Source organism: Mya arenaria, chromosome 11 (assembly GCF_026914265.1).
Source record: "Mya arenaria isolate MELC-2E11 chromosome 11, ASM2691426v1".
Classification (NCBI taxonomy): Eukaryota; Metazoa; Mollusca; class Bivalvia; order Myida; family Myidae; genus Mya; species Mya arenaria.
In genome coordinates, this window is record NC_069132.1 from 71,229,391 (window position 1) to 71,251,826 (window position 22,436).

The 22,436-nt window shown below is 37.2% G+C and overlaps 2 protein-coding genes across 2 annotated transcripts in view; one reads left to right on the forward strand and one right to left on the reverse strand.

The window, feature by feature from the left end:
* Positions 1 to 985: 985 nt before the first annotated feature.
* Positions 986 to 17,246, forward strand: LOC128208748 (zinc finger protein 629-like). The gene is made up of 6 exons (XM_052912295.1): positions 986 to 1,391; positions 5,313 to 5,777; positions 7,691 to 8,140; positions 8,552 to 8,689; positions 13,239 to 13,308; positions 16,115 to 17,246. The coding sequence occupies exons 1-6, from the start codon at positions 986 to 988 to the stop codon at positions 16,257 to 16,259; spliced, it is 1,674 nt and encodes a 557-aa protein (XP_052768255.1). The 3' UTR covers positions 16,260 to 17,246.
* A 4,879-nt stretch (positions 17,247 to 22,125) lies between these two features.
* LOC128209422 (cell death regulator Aven-like) overlaps positions 22,126 to 22,436 on the reverse strand; it is a 31,916-nt gene continuing 31,605 nt past the window's right edge. The window contains exon 5 of the mRNA XM_052913447.1: positions 22,126 to 22,236. Within this exon, the coding sequence (XP_052769407.1) occupies positions 22,175 to 22,236 (62 nt within the window). The 3' untranslated portion in view covers positions 22,126 to 22,174. The remainder of the gene's footprint in view (positions 22,237 to 22,436) is intronic.

Here is a 22,436-nt window from a genome sequence, read left to right on the forward strand (position 1 = left end):
TGCAAACGACTCGATCTGAGTGCCATGTAGTACCGGTGCAATAGACTCGATCTTTGTCTTATGTAGTACCGGTGCAATAGACTCGATCTGAGTGTCATGTAGTAACGGTGCAATAGACTCGATCTGAGTGTCATGTAGTAACGGTGCAATAGCCTCGATCTGAGTGTCATGTAGTAACGGTGCAATAGACTCGATCTAAGTGTCATGTAGTAACGGTGCAATAGCCTCGATCTGAGTGTCATGTAGTAACGGTGCAATAGCCTCGATCTGAGTGTCATGTATTACCAGTGCAATAGACTCGATCTGAGTGTCATGTAGTAACGGTGCAATAGCCTCGATCTGAGTGTCATGTACTACCGGTGCAATAGACTCGATCTGAGTGTCATGTAGTAACGGTGCAATAGCCTCGATCTGAGTGTCATGTAGTAACGGTACAATAGCCTCGACCTGAATGTCATGTAGTAACGGTGCAATAGCCTCGATCTGAGTGGCATGTAGTAACGTGGCAAACGACTCGATCTGAGTGCCATGTAGTACCGGTGCAATAGACTCGATCTTTGTGTCATGTAGTACCGGTGCAATAGACTCGATCTGAGTGTCATGTAGGAACGTTGCAAACGACTCGACTTGAGTTGCATGTAGTAACGGTGCAATAGACTCGACCTGTGTGGCATGTATTACCGGTGCAATAGCCTCGACCTGTATGGCATGTAGTAACGGTGCAATAGACTCGATCTGAGTGTCATGTAGTAACGGTGCAAAAGACTCTATCTGAGGGTTATGTAGTTACTGTCCCAAAGACTCTATCTCAGGGTCATGTAGTTACTGTCCCAAAGACTTTATCTGAGGGTCATGTAGTTACTGTCGCACAGAAATAAATTATTTGTTCCAATTAAAGTGAAATTACGAGCTCGGGTTTTGGCAACATATAGTAAAATGTATGAACATGAACAAACTTACAACACCTACTTTCAAGTGTGTCAATATGAATGCCCACCTCCACCCACATGCTCGTCACACAACTCAATTAGACCGTGTCACTGTCGGTGCTAGAGGTGTGTGTCGATCATGTGACCGTGTCACTACCGGTGCTAGAGGTGTGTGTCGATCATGTGACCGTGTCACTGTCGGTGCTAGAGGTGTGTGTCGTGCATGTGACCGTGTCACTACCGGTGCTAGAGGTGTGTGTCGTGCATGTGACCGTGTCACTGTCGGTGCTAGAGGTGTGTGTCGTGCATGTGACCGTGTCACTGTCGGTGCTAGAGGTGTGTGTCGAGCATGTGACCGTGTCACTACCGGTGCTAGAGGTGTGTGTCGATCATGTGACCGTGTCACTACCGGTGCTAGAGGTGTGTGTCGATCATGTGACCGTGTCACTGTCGGTGCTAGAGGTGTGTGTCGTGCATGTGACCGTGTGATCATGTGACCGTGTCACTGTCGGTGCTAGAGGTGTGTGTCGAGCATGTAACCGTGTCACTGCCGGTGCCAGATGTGTGTGTCGAGCATGTAACCGTGTCACTGCTGGTGCCAGAGGTGTGTGTCGAGCATGTAACCGCGTCACTGCCGGTGCCAGAGGTGTGTGTCGAGCATGTAACCGCGTTAATGCCGGTGCCAGAGGTGTGTGTCGAGCATGTAACCGTGTCACTGCCGGTGCCAGAGGTGTGTGTCGAGCATGTTACCGTGTCACTGCCGGTGCCAAAGGTGTGTGTCGAGCATGTGTGTGATTCATGTATAAGATTTCAAAGGACCGCACTTTCGGAAATATCTGTCAAAATGTTCCAATAAAGAACAAAGAAGCAGGTTTTGGCTGTAGCATTTCTACAGACATGTGCCTAGAAGCAAACACTGAACACGTTTGGAACAATCTTAAATGGAAATACCACATACGAATTCTATTACGCCTTCAAAGTCTTTCTCTGAAATCTCATTCAAGTAAATTCAAAGCTAAATGGGCGAAAATCTGTGTAAAAGGAGACTGAACGCCGAGTCTGAATGAAACAGATGCCCCGTTCGCACATTTATTTAACCGAATGTATGTTTACCAACAAATATATCAATATATTATCAATGCTGGCCACTGTTTGCCTACCAAAGCCTTACGGAACGTTAGCTACAACCTCAGCTAGTGGTCCAGTAAAGGTTTGTATGGGGAAACGCCAATCACTTTGTTGAAAACTGTATGTCAAGGCTAAGGTACCGCCAAAATCAAAGAGCTAAAATCAATTTCAATAAGAAGTATTTGATATAATCATACCATGGTACGTTGATTTTGCGGGTTTGTTTAAGAACATGATAATACTGCGAAGTTTAAAGAAGGTCCCGAGACCTTAAGCTTTCAATGAAGTTGGACAAACACAGTCGCGAGTCTCACACAATGGGTTGCATTGTCCAATCACGTGTCAATATTTACTGAAGACAAAGCGAACATATGCCTGAGTCGGTACCTTATTAACAACATTATCAAATCATTGGAACCGTTATATGCGCTGTTTCCTGTAAATTAGTCAGTTAAACGATAATGAATTAAATAAGCATCGTTTTGGGGAAACTGAATAAGTCAGCATAGCTAACAATGGTGCGCAAGATAATGTTAGAAGCTGTCAAATAGTCTTTGTAAACTGTGCCAATGTTTCGCACATAATTAAAACACTGTAAATGTGGTTGAACCTGTTTCTGAAAAGTTATTTCATTGAAAACATAAACAACGCGTTGTAAAGTTGTACATTGAAATATATATATATATATATATATATATATATATATATATATATATATATATATATATATATATATATATATATATATATATATATATATATATATATATATTTCAATGTACAACTTTTTATCATGCTGGGGATAAACTTCAGCCGAGTTCAGCCTCACATAAACCTCCTTAATGTGGAGATGTTCCTTCTTATGGGACCAGATTCCATTGTGCAACTCCGCGTTATCAAATTGTGTTATGCGTCTGTTTGTGACATTGAGGCAGTCTTTACACTCTTGGAGAAACTTATTCATTTTATCCAGACACCTTTTATGCACCAGTCAATTGTAACCACGGCCCCCAAAGTCCGGGGGTATACCGGGGATAGCCGGGGAAATGGGCCGTGTTTTTACCTTTCATGTGGCCTCGCAGTGCCGGGTGAATGCGGTGGTTTTGTCTTCGCGCAAAATTTAGCGGGGAATGGGCCTAACATAGGGTCCCTTGGGTGCGGGGGCATTTTGCGGGGATTTTACCAACAGTTTGTCCCCGCAGGGCAGGGATTTTACCCGGGGTTGGCTGGACCGAAAGTCAAAGTCCCCGCTATTCCTCGGACCTGGGGGGCCGTGGTTACAATTGACTGGTGCATTACATTCCAATGAAATATTAAAACCTAGAGGTGTTTACCCGAAATGGGCCTCAACTTTGCAACCTTATGTGGAAACAGATTTGTTGACTTGAAAATGTTATCTTACGTCAACTCATTTTATACGCGCAAAGCGGATATCCGTTATTTATCTACTGTTATGCTTTGCAATAACTACATTCGATGAAGTATGACCATATGATTGACTATTGATGAAGTATGACGATGGTGATAACGCAACAGTACGATGGGGAAACACGATAGTATAGTGTTATCATAGCGTTTTCAACATCGTACTGTTGCGTTTTCATCAGCGTACTTTCGAGCACCGCGTTTCAGATCAACATATTCACAGGCGATGGCCTTCACGGAATACCGTAGAGTACCGTATGAATGCGGAGTATGCAATCATATAACAAAACCAAGCTTACCTACGACATTTTCTTGCAGCTTGTCTCTTCTGTATTGGAATTGTTGTTTTTTCGCTTTATCCACTTCCGTGTATGAAAACGAGTGTCATTAATATTCGGGATTGTTCGGTCATTTCCGAAAAATGTATATGGAAATATCGACTGATGAAGGTCAGAAAACGAAAGTGAAAAGGGGTGATGATTTTGGTCATAAATCGTCCGAAGCTTTATTTGTCAATAATATGACTGGGTGGTCTTTTAATAGTCTATTCTACTGGATTTTCTACAAATAACCGTCATATGTTCAATTATGGCCAATTCTTTACAAAATATTCCGTACTGAATTCCACAAACTTCATAGTTTCACATAAAAGTGATTTTTGTTTTCTTTGTTTTGCATGGTTCATGGACATTTTTTTATGCAATAGGTAACCGAGCTGTTAAAGTTGTTGAAATGCTAGATTGAGTGAAACAAATTTAATATTCCATACGCCAGACTTCATTAATAAAACGTACAGGTTTTTGCGGAAAGGTAAAATATCATCATCACAATTTGTTGACTCCAGATGTAATAAATGAAAACGTAAATACCGTATCTGTAGTTAGTAAGAACTGATGATGGATTGATTAGGATCGAAATTTTAATTTTTCCAAAGCGGTTTTTTTTGAAAAATAAAACCCTGAGTTAAGGTCATTCAATGCTCGGTGGTTAAATTTCATTCTTGGCTTCACTATAATAAGGTATAAACATACTTACGTATAAACAATGTATATGAACGAAGTCAAACTAAATGTTCATTTACTGATTTAAAAAAATCAAAAGGTTAAATTAAAATTAAAAAAATCAATATTACTCACTAATTGAGAAAACATAATATGTCGATCGATTTATGTATCGACGTAGTAAACAGTGAAACTATACGTATGTGTATTTATTAAATGTAGTCAACGTACTGATAAATAGTATTTGATGGTAATGGCGACAACTACCAGCCAGAGCATTCGCAAATAAAAGCGGAGTATACAATTAAGCAACGCCTCTTATGGTTCAGACGCAAGGGATCAATGAATGAAAACGACTGACATCCGAATAAACAATTCAATGAATGGAATCGGCCCGGTTCTGTTCCGCCCCATTTTGACTTGATGCCTCACGATTGGCCGGGTTGCTTAGTAGGCACGCGCCGAGGTCTCGTGCGTTGAACCATCAACACGCGCTTCGGATTTGAATTATTTCAACACGTATTACGCATTTATTGTGTTATGATTTGTAGCAAGACACAACAGACTCATTTATAAATGTAATTCCGATGGAGTATTTTAGCGCATTTCAGATTGTCCGACCTTCTGCATTACGTAAGTGTTACCTTTACCTTATCTGGAAAGATAAGTTTAAACTGAAAATGACTTTTAATGAACATCTTAAAATTGAACTCTTTGGTTATTAACAGAAATGTTTACCTTTAGTTTTATCGTGCCTTGATATTTGTGTGCATTCATTAAAATGTTGAACCTTTTACGTACTTATAAAGTAATAGGTATTTTTTTCCAGAACATTTTGCAGATTTCTACGGCGCCAAGAAAGATGAGAACAGCGCGGTACAAGACACCAGTCAACATCAAAACCCAAAAATCAATCACGGGTGTTCATCCATCGATCTTATACCAGAAGCCGGTTATGTCGGTGACACAAAGCCTGCTTACACTAGCCCCTATTCAACTCTGAGTCCCGGAGACCAAACTGAATGCACGATAAGCCCTAGGACAAATTCAAGTTGCGGCGACGCGTGCATGAGCCCCAAACACCAAGAACACGTGAGCGCCGGACGCACAAGCCCACAAAGCCCGCGGAGCTCGATCCCGGAATCGGATGATGGAAGCCCGAGGGGGAGTCAAAGGGAGGGGACGGACAGCCCGGGAGATGACGACGGTTCTACATCTCCCACTTCCTCTATGGGTACCGAGTTCACCGCCTTCCGGCCATGGACCGCGGGAGGTGAAGCCGCCATTGGCAATAGTAAGTACTGTTCTTCGACTTCTGTTAAAATGTTTTAGTCATTCTAGATTTTAAGCTGGATTTCTACTGATATAGTCAGCACTCTCGGTACTAACTAAGCGCGTACCGCGACTACAGTAACATACACCCATACCTATGTGCTATTAGTGTATAATGATTCAGTTAAGTTTGGTATTTATTTGTTCAGGTAGTATAAACTTGTTTTGCTGGGTATAAATATATGTATATATTTGCCATTGTCCGGCGTTGAATGCATGACCTGTAAGACTCAAGATTCTTGTTACGCATTTTGAATATAACATGACAGTTACAGTTTTGCAATTTAAAACAAAATATATTGTATTATCGATTTCGGGTTTGTTCGCGTCTAAACGTATATATATGATGATATTTATGTTTGCCCGCCAAATACTAAGTTTAAAATTATATGTTACGTGTGATTTGATTTAAACATAGTTTATAATTGGAAGAAACATACAAAGTATGAAAGATAATAATTAATATATCAAAATATTGGATTGGACTGGAACATGGTAAACAACTTATGAAAGTTATTTCCCGTGTGATACCAAATACGTGTGAATTGGGAATAAAGTGAAGAACTACTCTTTGTTTGTAAGAGGGTGGTTATATCCGTAATTATAGTTGAACATACACGTGCAGTTCACAGGTTGCATTCATTTTGCAAAGAAGCAATACGATTTCAGATAAAAATTAAAATTCGACAAAACTGATACATCACCAGCCTTGTACTGCCACACGAAACAGAGCTGCAAACCCATATCGCATGTAATTTGAGGACAGTTGTGGTATAATTCAATAACAATATGCATAAGTATAAAGAGGAGACATTTAATGTCGGAAGCGATTCTTTGTCTCTCAAGATATCTGTAAAAGGTCTCGTATTAGCTGGAATTAATTGAATTAATTCCGAAATCACACTGGATTGATTGTTCCATTTAATTAGTAACCGTGAGTAATTCTAAGAGCCCTTGAGACGTTCAAATATTTATTCTTACAAATCATATCAAAATCAATGATAAATGCCGGATTGGCCAGTGTTGAAGGTTCTTCTTTATGACAAAAAACTGTTTTTCACATAAAACATGAAAACATAATACCATTTCGTCCACCAAGATTTGAGCACGAATCGACCTAGGTACGAATCAATTAAATGTTGCAAATTTTATTCAAGGGCTTTATGAATAGATTTGAAAAATACGATTAATAAAATCAGTGTAAAACGTCGGACGGCACTCGATAAAGAAAAACATGCTGTACAAAGTCACCTGTTCAATCACAATGATTTGTAAAACTTCAACAAAACGGTTCCTTACAACTAATTTTAGGGGCGGCTCCATAAATTTTTGAGTAAATATAATTAAACGTCGAGGTGGGGCTTTTTTCATTTATTTCAAAACAGAAAATAAAGGTTCAGTAGTATAGTAGAATTTAATATTCTTAATTTGGAGTGTTAGGCCATACGAATTTGTTTTTGTTCTACGGATTTCGGCCGAAATAATTTGAGTGAGCAGGCTATATATGCGAAAGTCTTAATAAAATAACAACAAAAAACAGGAAACTTTTTTTTCTATTTTAATTAATATGTATACTGAAAATCCTAAACATGTACAACATTATTCACCCATCCAAGTGTAAATTAAAGGGGAAAACACATTCATATACAGGTTGTGAAATTGTCACAGATATTTTAATAACATGTTTTTACGTGCAGTGTTACTGATACACGACTAGTATGCATGTCTTAGTTACATTATAAAATCAATATTCGAATGACGCATACAGATTGTTGATTTTGATCAACGCGTGTTTATCATTGAATATTTACTACGTATATAAGAAAATAAAATTCACGTGTAAATGTATATAACGTTTATGTGTATAATGAACAGATGAAATGGGTGCGCCGTCCGCAGCCGACAGGATATCGCAATATTCCCAGTTCCTGTATCCACATCTTCTCGCCCAAGCCCTCAGACCCGATAGTCGCCTGCTTCTCAACAACTTCCTGTTGTCGCAAAGCTACCTGATGGCCGCCGGCGCCGCCTACCCATCCCACAATCTGTATCCGGATATCCTTCGTTGGCGCGCTTTAGCAGCCGACATGACATTGTCCACATTGTCTAAACCGCTCGATTTGTCACTCGGTCACTACGCATGCGCGAGTTGTGACAAGGCGTTTTCGTCATCACATGGTCTCGAGGTTCACGTGCGCCGCAGTCACACCGGTTCCCGCCTTTTTACGTGTGACGTCTGCAACAAGATATTTGGTCACGCGGTCAGCCTGGAACAGCACAGACTGGTGCATGCACAGGAACGGGCTTTCTCATGTAAACAGTGTGGTAGGTTTAAACATGTTAGAGAGTTTAAAAACACACAATGTACAGGTGCAAACTCCAAAGTATATTAAACCGATGAAAGGCATGTCAAACATTTTAACTTGATAGGTAAAGAACATTTGAACGGCGTTATCAAAATTGCAATTGCTATTACAAACAAATATTGTCGAGGGGAATATGAAGATTAAATGTGCACAGCAGTCTCTGAGAAGCAAATCGATCGACAACGTCTTTGTAAATGTACGCTTCTCTGCAGTATTATGATGTGTCTCTAAAAGCGCTTAAACGCGTTCACTGGATTTATACACAACTACCATATGATATGTCGCACATACAGTACATCTCCGATCGCAACTACCATATCATATGTCGCACATACTGTTAGTCTCAGAGACAATCCCATTTCACTTTCAGGCAAGACGTTCAAACGTTCCTCCACCCTGGCCACGCACCTGCTGATCCACAGTGACACCCGTCCGTTCCCCTGTATGTACTGCGGCAAGCGCTTTCACCAGAAATCAGACATGAAGAAACACACATACATACACACAGGTGTGTTATCTTAGTTCTTTTATTAAGCTCTATTGAGATGTAAAGTCGATTGTGACGAGTATCCGGGATTAAGTTCGACACAAGCCCGATTGTGAACTTAGCTCAATTGTAACTCAAGCCCGGATTGTCTTGTTGAATCGATAATGAAGTAAGATAGATTTAGGTAAAATTTCTGATGCGACATTGTCTCTACTGTAACACTTGGCTCAATCTTTATCGTTGCGCTAATCTCCAACTCAGTTATCCCCCTTGATGAGCGTAGATTACTGTACACAGCAAAGAGAGGTAACCGCTGTGTGGTGTTTGTAACTCGATTGTAGCGTAAGCTCTGCTAGGTTGTAAACCCGACTGTGACGTAGGCTCTATCATGGCGAGACCTCGATTGTAGCGTAAGCTCTGCTAGGTTGTAAACCCGACTGTGACGTAGGCTCTATCATGGCGAGACCTCGATTGTAGCGTAAGCTCTGCTAGGTTGTAAACCCGACTGTGACGTAGGCTCTATCATGGCGATACCTCGATTGTAGCGTAAGCTCTGCTAGGTTGTAAACCCGACTGTGAAGTAGGCTCTATCATGGCGTCAGCGCGATTGTGACGTAAGCGCAATTGTGTCGTTAGACTTATTTAAGGAATGAATTGCGGGGTTGATGTCATTATCGGGGTATGAACGCATATCCCCGATAATGACATCAGCCCCGCAATTCATTCCTTATATTTACACAAATAGTTCATTATTTCATTCAAGAATTGTTAAAAAAATACTTCATTTCATTCAAGAAAACCTTTCAGTAATCCTTTCTTACCCATTCTGTTAATAGAACGACCCGACTGTAACCGGAAATGTTTTTTTTTTTCAAATGACGTCACAAGAATGCGGGAAAAGATCAACCCCTTGAAATCACTTTTAAACGTAAAAAATGAAACACTTGTGGTAACAATACATTTAAAATATAACAAATTAATACTTTCTAAAATGTTGATTTATATTTTACGGGACCTTCTGACACAATACGAACAATAACAAGATCAATAGTTTTCATGTATATTGTTATGCGATGAATTGTGATCCGAACATATCCGAAGATGTTGCGTTCATCGATTGATGAACGCAATTGCCGAAAGGCAGTTCATTTAAGGAATGGAAGTTAAGGTGTAAATATTATGATGTAAACTCCATTGTGACGTGAACTATACTGGGTGAGTACCTAAATCTGAACACTTTCGGTACTATATTTGAAATATTTTTAATTAGTCTTGGACCACAACTACAAAATTTTCCATCAGCATGTACTAGGATTCAAGCCCAATTAGTTGATATAAATGGCATTTTTCAAGATACTACCAATCTGCATGAAAAGTACTTTATTAACCGCACAGTCAATGACTGCCAATTTTGTCCTCGGAGTACCTAAATATGGAACAGTTTTAATTCGTTATTTATTTTTAAGTATTCTTTTAAAATTATTGCTCCATGTTTCGTTTAAGTAAATTGATAATTTCTGTTATTTCCAGCTTGTTTTTTTTTTTGTTGTTGACATTTTTGTCAGTAAAATTTGATGATTTCAGTAAAATACAGGCTGTACCAGTATGCTGTGTTTGTGGCAAGTATGAAGTCTTTCCCCCACACATTCGAACATGAAAAACTTTGAATGATAGCAGTATCTGAAATACTTACCGGAGAATCGTGTTCTTTGGATCTTGTATCTAAGGCAATCGTCTTTATTGATTAAAATCGTAAATAAACTGATCTGGTCGGAATAACGCTTTTATAATGCGTGTTCCATATTTAGGTACTGTTCCGATTTAGGTACTCACCCAGTACTGTGAATTAAACACTGTGTCTTTATCCACACTTTAACGTTCGCTCGCCTGTGACATTAGTTCGTATATTTTTAATAGTTCGATTTTGAGGTCAGCTTTTTTATGTAACTTTATATCATAATCGCTATTGAAGTCGCGGCGTGAACTCGTGAGCATCAGTATCATCGTCGCATTCCTACCATAGCCATTTCTATTTATCAGAACTTATAATTGTTCTTTAACATATTTTCATTTTCCTTCGTCATACTACATATATTTCAATAAGCGGTCGTCTTGGAACAGTTGATATTAGTGTGTGCATAAATATAAACTCATTATTTTAAAATTATTTGCTGTTGCTGCATCTGATTCTGACGAGTTTTGATAATGACAACCAAACTCGATCGAATGTCCGGTGCCACTTCCAAAATTCGTGAGCAACACACATCAAACACCCTAAAAGCGATCCCTGTCATTATCGTTATCATTTCGCGATTTATCTGATACCGTGATCATCAAATATGATCAAAAGGCGCTCTGGGAGTCTGACATTTCAAGGTTCTATTTAGATTTGGGCTGACCTTTACCGTTAGATATCCCAAGACAACTGTTAACATTCACCGAGAAAGATTTCCTGACTCGTACCCAGAACCCTGTGGGAATAATCACGGTGCGGATGGCTCGGCAGAATTATTTCCAATCTGGGTGAAAATCTGATGGAAATGGCATATCAGTTTTGATGAGATGTCTATAAATGATTTGTTAAAAGTTCTGACATTTCGGTGGTCCCATTTGTTTTATAAAAAATACGGTAATTATTGTGGTAACGATTCACATGCATATTAATACAAATGCACTCAGATCTTCCGTAATTAATTATGATACAACGAAATTTATAAAAATGTCTAGGTATTCTCAAAACCTTGGGGCCGTTGTCGTCGGCGTCGTGCAAAAACTTTAACCTTGGTCGTTTCTAATTAAACGTTCAAGATATTCTATTGAAACCTGGTACACGTGTTGCCAAAGACAATACGCACGTGAAGGCCTATAGCTTTTCGAACTCTTTCGAGTTTTCCCTTTTTCGAAAGAAAAAACAGATAAGCGTTGGCGTTCGCACCGCGGCGCTCTTGTTTAATTTGATTCCACCCGAACTTGGTAGCCCATTTGGTACATATTAATACATTTTAAGAATACTAAATGTTGAAATACTCGCTTTCCGGCTTAACGCAAATACATACTAGAAACAATTAAAATTCACGAGACGCCTAATTAAATTGTAACAGTTTTGCCCCTACATTTGTGTAGTTCAATCCCGAAATGATTTCGGTTCGCATGAAAAAAACACCAACACATTTGTGAAACTCGTGTGTCGTTTGTGCTTTGAGCGACTCTTACACTGTGACCATACAGGCGAAAAAGGGTCACAATTGTTAATGTGCAAGTGCGCTATGTACAATTTCAGTGTGTGTATACCACGTGATAAATTGCGTCATAAAAGCTACGTCATAAGGCAATATTTTGCTTTGAATGAAGACTTTAAACAAAGATTACTTTCCTATTTCTTCACCATTTTAAATATAACAAAGCGCAGTATATGCCGCTTACGGAGCCCCGCCTTAGGTCTTTACCAGAGTTTGATTGAGAGTTTAGTTTCTTAAAACACCTCGACAAACCTTTTCACTATACGGCCATCTGACGGAGCACTGTCAAAACATGATTATGGAAACAGGTTTGTCGAAGTGTTTGATGAAATTAATCACCCTATCAAACTCCGATAAAAAAAAACGAAGGCGGGGCTCTTTAAGCGGCATAGACAGACTGGCCTTTGTTTCATTCGAAACGGTGTTGTAAAAGAAAAGTTATCTTTGATTTCAGTCTTCATTTAAAGCAAAATGTTCCATCCTACATAGAATACAGTACTGTACTGTATATGACGTAATTTATCACGTGGTATACACACACTGAATTTGGAATCTAGCGAAGCTTTAGCTAAAGAACTTCAGCGAACACGTTATATATTACCTTTTTGGATGTGTTCGCTGAAGAGAACGCCGTATCCAAACCCTACCAGAATTTGTGACATTTTTATGTCACGCTGTTATTTCACTTGAATGCATTGTACAGACAAAATAACTGTATCCTCAGGTAAATGAAGTAAAATGTAGTTCACAAACACATTTTCAAAACCAAAAAACGCTTTAAAGATAGTTGATTTAGCATTTTAATAAATCCTATTACAAGCATTCCTTATCTAGGTCATAGTTGTGTTCAAATTTAATCACGTGACACCAAGATTTTCAGAAAATACCCATGTGACCTACATTAGACCTCACAAATGTAGTGTTTATTTTGCTGTTATTTTTTTCTATTTCGAATAATTAGTAAATAACTTATAACAAATTTGGAATAAATAAATTGTTTTTACTTATCAAAAGGTATTTACAGCCTTACTGCAATTGGATTCGACTAAATGAACAATGTGAATCTGATGCTATAAATATAATCCATCGACGTCATCATGGTCATGTGACTGCATTGCATCATCACACTCAATTGATTCTGGTTGACTTTACTATGGGGGTTACGCCATAACTTTAATGTGTTGTAAACATCAAAAAAATAAATATCAACATTAAAGTTATGGAAGCCAGAACTAGCGAAGCTTTATTTATTAGATTCAGTTTGCAACTTTATATTGTGTTTTCTTTCATGAACGATAATTAATGCATCATAAAATATAATACGATTTCAGGAGAGAAGCCCCATAAGTGTATGCAGTGTGGGAAATGCTTTAGCCAGTCATCAAATTTAATCACTCACAGGTGAGTTTTTTTATAGTTTTGTTAACAAAAACGTTTACATGTTATAGTTCATGTTCAACATGTTAGAAGATAGTACAACTTGTTTTCTGTCACAATGCACAAAAGTGTGTACAATGATAGCGCGAGCATTTGAAATAGTTCGACCGTGGTCCGTTATTTGATCTAGATTGGCAGTGTAAGTTGTATCAATGATGATCATGACCATGTCGTCATCCGCTGCTCGACCAACGTCCATCAACTAGAAATGAGACACTCTTTTTTTGTGTGATGACCTTTTATTTTCCCCGTACATTTATGGTATGCGTGGTCCGGGGCACACCACAGGAACATACCGCACAAAACATTTTCATAAATATAAGGACTAATTTTCTACATACAAACATATTAAATTTTCAATTATATCAATATTATATCATCTAAAACAAACTTTCATCTAAAAGTTGAATTACTATATTACGTCCTTTTCTTATTATTTCTATAACAGATGTTAAAACAAGTATGACTAGTATATATTTATAAACAAAGAAAGAAGTCAAAAAGTAAAGAAAATATAAACAGTATGTTCTCGTACAAAGTCCATTAGTTTTTACTGTTTTAAAATGTATGTGGTCTAGATAAACATTTTTACAACTGACCAATAAAGTTCTTTATGTCTAATATTTGATTTTTCATAAATATTACAAGCAAGTTTTAAACTACTCTTTAACCCAGTAAAGGACGGTCTTATTTATGGCCTTTTACAAAGATAAATGTATTTTTTAATTTCATAACTAAGTATATTATATTTAATTGAATTTTTGCAAGTGGTTCCCAACAAAAATGTCTGGCAATTTAATGGGAAAAATTCTTTAACACAGTTTATTAAGGCTTGAACAATCTCACAGTTCCAGAATATATGAATCAGGGTTTCCTCTTTTGAACAGACAAACAGAAAGTACATAATCTATTTTTAACAGTATTCATTTTAACCAGAAGTGAGTTTGTAGCTAAAGTCCTATGTATAATTCTTGTTTGAAACCATTGAATATATGTATCTCTTGTAATACTTAATACCAATCCATAGATCTTTTTCCATTTTACATCATGGAAAACAACTTAAGTATTCCATTTAGCCTAACAGTTTGGAGGATCCTTATTAATTATCAATTCTTTATAAACTTTTTTTTCTTCCTTTGGTTTCAAGCAAAATATTCTTAACATAACATGACATTGATGGGTTTTGAGTTTTATCATTAATACTAACGTAATTTTACATGTTTTTATGTAGTTCTTAACAACTCTTATTAAACCTTCAAACAATATGAAATTTATATTTGTCCCTGTTCAATTCTCTAAGTATCTCTTTGTTACAAATGTGCCTGTATCATCAACACTATCTTTAATAAAACGTATTCCTCTATTATAAAGACTTTTGACAAAGATACCTTTATTACCAATCTTCAAATGATGGTTGTAAAACAAAGGTATATCTAGTATATCATCAACAGTATCAGTGGATAATTATCACTGTAACTATTAAATATGCTAATTACATCAATCCAAAAATTATTTTCTAATTTCTTTATTATACTTTCAGCAAACAATTTTCCTGAATTAAGTACTTTACAAACATCAAACAATGAATTCATTAATACATAACATTTTCCTTTATAATTCACAAATTTTCTAAGCCAAGAGAGTTTTAAGCTATTTCAATATGCTACAACATCTATCATTTTTAGACCTCCATTACTGTACTCTTTTACTAAAACAGAGTCTTTTATCTTAGGAGGTCCATCCCAAATGAAATCACTGAACATGTTTATGATCTTATTGAACACATGTGTACTAGGGTTTGGCAATGACATAAAAAGATGTGTAAGCATGGGAAGTAACAATGACTTTACAACAGTGATCTTTCCAAACTTCCTTCTTTTCCAATAACTTATACTTATCTTCACCTTTTCAAGTTTGCTTGTAAAATTTAATTCTATCATTTTGCTAAGATCTACATCAAAAATCAAACCTAATAATTCAAAAGGTGTAGCTCCCAGGATGAATTTATATTTTGTTTTAATTGACCTTGTGCTATATTTTAGGGAACCAATCCATATTAAATTAGTCTTATAATATCAAAGTTAATTTTCAAGCCAGAATATAGTAACCTAGTATTTTCACCAATATGTCTTCCTTTTATAGAACCAGTTTGGTCTTTTGCAACTAAAAAATCTAATACAGTCTTTAATCTGTTTGCAATGGAACCAGAGGCAATTTTATAAACTGTATTGAGCAAGGTAATAGGTCTAAGGTTTTTAAGAAACTTCATTGGTTTATTATCTTTTGGTATACATGTAATGATACCTTGTTTTTGTGTAATAGACATTGATCCATTTTCTAAAGCAAAATTTACAGCTCTAACCACAAAATATCCAATACGAGACCAAAAAGCCAATATATACAAAATATCATTTTGCTCATATACAAAACAACCATTTTCCTTCTCAATAAAGGGAATGCATTTACTAATAGAGTAATTCTTTTCAAGCCGACAGAAAAAAAACCTGTTGGTTTTTCACCATTAGCAATATATTCTGCTCTTGATCGGATAATGTCCTCTTATTTTCTCTGCTCTCAATGTACTTAATTCATTCTGCAAAGCATCTAATCTATTTTTATCATTCAAATTCTTTTCTAAATTTCCTATTTTTGTTAAAATATCATTTTTCTGAGTATTTTTACTTTTAGCTTTATAACTTGAATAGGAAATACTTTTACTAGAAATGAGACTTAATCATAACGACTTTAACGATTATCTTCGTTTTGGCAGCCGGAAACACACTGGATTCAAACCATTTCCATGTGAGCGCTGTGGTCGCGCCTTTCAGCGAAAGGTGGACCTCCGACGCCACGTAGAAACCCAGCATGTGGTCGTCATGGACAGCCATGATGTCAGACCGGAAACTAGCCTCTGATTCGTACTGATGTCACTTCATAATTCGTATGTTTGGATAAATGCTGCAAATGTGACATTATCCTTTAGTTCCGGGAATGTCGTCAAACCGGAAATAAGCGTCGTTTATCCAGGACGTTAAAATCTTTACGTTGCCGAGTTAATTGTTGTTTGGCTTAATTAAGCGCCGGCCTATATGAGCAAATTCAATGTGTAAGTGCTGTAGTGCTTATATGAAGACACTGTACTGTCTGTCATACTGAAGTTCAACAGCTTAAAATTGGACACTGAAATTGTATCCTAATAATTAGTGATTAAATGTGAACCGGGTTAGAAGTAGACATCCAAGAATTATAGGAGTAAGTCAATATCATTTATGTTCGTCGTTTTCGTAGATACACTTAGAAATTGAATGAATACTTCGGTTATTTCATAGTCATTATTATCAATTCAGTGTTGTTGTTTTTTTTAAATGCTATTCCTTGTGCGTGTATATTCCTGCACTACTGCGCGAATAAACCATGAGTGTGCATCTAGTCAACGCAGATTTTCTCAGTGCATTTGTTTTCATTTAGTAATAGACATAAATTGCTGTGCGTTTGTTATTTATACTGTTCATGCAATACCTAACATGTAATTGCAGTGCGTTTGTTATTTGTACCGTTCATGCAATACCTTACATATAATTGCAGTGCGTTTGTTATTTGTACTGTTCATGCAATACCTAACATATTATTGCAGCGCACTTGTTAATTGCACAGATCATGCAATACCTAACATATAATTGCAGTACCTGTGTTATTTGTACAGTTCATGCAATACCTAACATATAATAATTATTGCAGTACGTGTGTTATTGTACAGTTCATGCAATACCTAACATATAATTGCAGTGCGTGTGTTATTTGTACAGTTCATGCAATATCTAACATATAATTGCAGTGCGTGTGTTATTTGTACAGTTCATGCAATACCTAACATATAATTGCAGTGCGTTTGTTATTTGTACTGTTCATGCAATACCTAACATATAATTGCAGTGCATTTGTTATTTGTACTGTTCATGCAATACCTAACATATAATTGCAGTGCGTGTGTTATTTGTACTGTTCATGCAATACCTAACATATAATTGCAGTGCGTGTGTTATTTGTACTGTTCATGCAATACCTAACATATAATTGCAGTGCGTTTGTTATTTGTACTGTTCATGCAATACCTAACATATAATTGCAGTGCGTGTGTTATTTGTACAGTTCATGCAATACCTAACATATAATTGCAGTGCGTTTGTTATTTGTACTGTTCATGCAATACCTAACATATAATTGCAGTGCATTTGTTATTTGTACTGTTCATGCAATACCTAATATATTATTGCGGTGCACTTGTTAATTGCACAGATCATGCAATACCTAACATATAATTGCAGTGCGTGTGTTATTTGTACGTGTGTTATTTCTACAGTTCATGCAATACCGAACATATAATTGCAGTGCGTGTCTTATTTGTACTGTTCATGCAATACCGAACATATAATTGCAGAGCGTTTGTTATTTGTACAGTTCATGCAATACCTAACATATAATTGCAGTGCGTGTGTTATTTGTACAGTTCATGCAATACCGAACATATAATTGCAGTGCGTGAGTTATTTGTACAGTTCATGCAATAAAAAACAGAAATCAGTACGTTTGTTGGTGTTATTTTAAGCGTGAGCTATCTATTTTATAACTTCGAAATATTTCTACGGATTTTTATTCTCGTGTTCTTACTTGTACTTTCAGCATTACAATACATTTAACTGCCTATAATATTCATTAAAGAATGATGTTAAAAGCTTAATGACTGAATACTACGTTGTACAAGACAAGTTTTTCTGGGTATTTAAACGGAATAAACAATGTGAAATGGTCGTGGCAATCGGTATGCCATTCACTAAAGGTTACCAAAATTCCCAACCCTCAGTTTAGTTGGAAAATATATATTTTAATGATTTTGTAGTTCATTCTAGCAAAGCAATCAGTGGTATATTTTGCGGCAAATCCAGTGTCTTAGACTCATTGTTTATGCTGAGGTGCGCGATGATTTTTTATAGTATTAGATGCGTATGCCTGGGACTCGCAGTGTTTTGCCCAGGATCTATGGTGTTATGAAATATGCGAGTCGAAGTGAGGATACAAATAAATTTCAAAATCACTGGCAACACTAATGAAAATATAGAGGATAATTGTATGCTTTAGAGTAAGATAGAAATATATTTCACCGAGCACCACGAGTGAAATAATTTCATTTGGCGATCACAAGGTGAAAGATATTGCAAATTTACACTGAAACAAATTTTAATTGTCTTTGTTCTTTTCTAAGTTCATGTATGTAACTCATTTAAATGGTAATCAATATTTAATAAGAAACTCGGCCCGCAAATGTTTTAAGCGAAATGACGTCATCGGAATTGAGGTCAATGCCATCGATTTTTCTTCTTAGCCCTGTGCAAGTCGACTTGTATAGTGAAAAGGGCTAAAATAAGAGAATCAGTGAAATATATTATTCACCGTTATTTTCAATAAACAAGCGAAAAGCATGAACATTAGTGAATACATACCACCTTACTCGTATGACTCTGGGGCGGATTCAGGATTTGACGTAACCTTTTGACTTCCGCCCCTCCCTCAGAACCAGAATATAATTGGTTTAGAATGGTGGCAGGGGAGCTTGGGGTTGTCCCCAAGAAAATTATAACAATTTCTTGCCCGAAATGGTGCATTTTAAGCGCATTTTATTACTTTTTTTCTCCGATATTAACATAAAAAAGTAAACTTGAACGACTTTAGTCCCCTTCCCCCCGATCCGCTAGTGCGTTTATTACTTACATATTCTTCAATTCAAAGCATGAATGAAACACATTGGTATAATATATGAGTGAGTACCGCGGAGCAAACGCCAACTATCGTCTAGTATCCTTAACGGTTAATGAGTTATGGCCTTCTTTTGCATGACGCCGACCATATCGACACCAAGGACTATCACAATACTTCCGAGTTTTTTCTTCGAAAAACAGAGGAGCTAAAATATAGCTGAGATATATTTCATATAGGCACTTAAGCGGACTATTTATATTTTGGACGCGCCTTGGGGTGATCTTTGTAATTTGAAAATATTTATGTCCAGTCACCTTAACGGCGTACTAAAAACATGAGGCCCAAAAGGGCCTATGCTCTACTGGCATGGCTCTTGTGGTCATTTTCAATCCGGAGCATGTATGTATGGGTAAAAGGCAACAGACATTTAGTTCACGCTTTGTGTTTGGGTGTCCTGAAAACGTTGCACATTCAACGTCTGACGACAGAAAGTGTTGTAAGCAGATTAGTTGAATGAACTATTTTAATATGTGCCAAGTATAGGTCATCTGACAAAAAAAAATGCTTTCAAAACTGTACTCATGGTCAAAATTTCTGTAGTTTTAAAAATAAAAAAAGTTGGTCAAAAGGTCAAAGTCAAGGGCATCCGAGGACAACATTGATGCTCATTTGCAAAACTAAATATCATTACTGCAGCTTTTAAAATAAAAAAGAAGGTCAAAAGGGGTGGGGCCAGCTTTGGCCCTAGGGGCATATTTTCAACTGTTTTGCAGTCATCATATGATGCTCCACAACAAATCAAAGGTATGAGCCTTGTTGTTTGAAACAAGAAGATTTTGAAATTTTTCTTAAATAAGTCTCTAGAAAACTGGTGACCCCCAGGGCCGTGCCAGTTTTGACCCCAGGGTCAGAATTTTAACAACCATGGTAGCAGACCACTAAATTGTGCCTTATTCAAAATAGCAAGTGTTTGCATAGCTGGTTCCTACAAAAAAAATTCAAACATTCCAAATTTAAGTATACCAAACCTGTGAACTCCGGGGGATGGCCAGTAATGACCCTAGGGGCATTATTTGATAAAACATTCACAAGCAATTGTGCTGAGATGGATGCGCGAACACACAAAAAAGATTTTCAAAGATTTCCCAATTTAAGTTTACCAAACCGATGAACCCTGGGCGTGGCCAGTAATGACCCCAGGTGCATAATTTGAACATTCACAACCAATTTTGTTCAGATGAATGCACGAACTACAGACACTTAGAGCTAAAAAATTGCCTTTGGGCTTTCAACAAGAACAAGGCAGAGTAATTCGCAAAATCAACTGCAGAACCAAAAAGCAACTTGTCTTCCTTTAATCCTAGGCTTGACTTTACATGAAAACTTGGCTAAAAATAGAATTAGCTCATGCAGACCTGGTTAAACTAGGTTAGCTAAAAATAGCATTTTTTTTATACCTTTCAAGGCCCATAATCTAGGGTTGCATGGGCGGATCTGGCTGATTTTCGAAAGGAACCGAGCTCTAATGGATTTCCAATTACTGTACAAGTTTCATTGAAATACAATCAAAACTGAAGACTGTATCGTGTTCACAAGCAATTGTTTACAGACGCACGGACGCACATACTACGTACACATTACCATCGCATAAGCTCTTCTGGCCTTTGCCCAGTAGAGCTACAAACTAAATTTCAGTGTTGTTTGTGTTTTTTTCTTTGTTTTATTTTAACAAATAGTCTACTCGGGTTCTTGGAACTGACGGGGCATGGTAAAACCCTGCACGTCCATGATGCATGGTATTGTTACGACCTCAATCAAGGCAAACTAGCCAGGGAAATGTGAAAATACAACGATGACTGTGGGTTCAACTATTAACGGTTTGTGTATGTTTCTATCGTTGAATCATGTACTACAAAACGCATGTATACAGAGTAACTAAATAACGATAGCATTCAGGTCAGTTGCGTGGAATATCGCGTTTCACTATTATACTTCATATTTCTTAAACCATTGCTACATGTCGGCGAAACAGATTTTTTAGTTAATTAAACAACGAGTAATGGAGATTTACGAACGGTCAAAATACTAGACATGTAAAACAAAAGGGTCCTCTTCGACCAAGCCGAGCTACATGTATACGACATCATGGCCCGCTGCTGAATCCGAAAGGAGAAAAACATAAAAGCAAGGAATACCGAGGTGGCTCCAAATATAAATGATTATTATAGGATAAGTATGCATTAACAATTTTTATCTAATTAAGAAGATGATGGCACAGTTATACTTAACAATTCAAATACGTTGAACACAACACATACATGTATGTGCCTAGCAACAAAATACATGGATTCTGGGACCAATATAAGTATCTATCATGTGTTTCCGGTCCGGATCGAAAAATCTGACCCGAGGGCACACGCGAAAGCCGGTAACGGTAACGTTTCCAGCGTGCCCAAGGGTCGGATTTTTCGATCCGGACCGGAAACACGATTTGATATTTTTTCTTGCATATCTAAATTTATCAATATGTGGAAAAAAATGACGTAGAAAACGGAACTTTTGTACATTTCAACAAAAAGCGCGTTTCCGGTGAATTCAGCCGTGCTGGAAAACTCATACTAATAAAATGCGCTTTTTTATGTATTTTCTTCATATTTTTTTTTGTAATTTATGTATGCTAGAAAAAATATCTATCATGCGTGTCCGTTCCGGATAGAAAAATCGGCAAGCCTCGTTACCTGGCAACGCAGGTGCCCTCGGGTCGGATTATTCTATACAGAACGGGAACACATGACAGATATTATTAATCCTACTCCCAGATGGATTGGATTGGATTCAAATATACATGACCTTCAGTGGAAACAATAACTCATATTAATTTATAAAACATGCTTGAATGAATCTCAGTACTGTAGATTAGTTTCACAGATGGGTGTCAAGCAAATGTCCAGGGGAGTATAACCATGTATAACGACAGGTTCATTACAATAGGCAATCCCAATTTTCACAAAAAGACATAAAACAAACAACATTTAGGGGGTGAGTTTATTTTTAGAGACATGACAACGTCAATATTCTAGTCATCCAGAAAGTCATCTAACCAATCCTCAAGATTGTCACCTTTCTTCACTGGAGCACCTGAAAAATGTGTCAAGCAAGTCAGATTGCACAGAGATTCATTAAAGATTTCTTAACCAGTTTTCCGAGACATTAGGAAAGCATTATAAGGTAAGAGTCATGGAATTTGGTCTGTCCCGTCACCCTATGAGGTCGTTAGTTTAAGCCCAACCTTGACACGATCATAGCTTCTAAAAAAGAATATAAGTGTCTTCCATGGC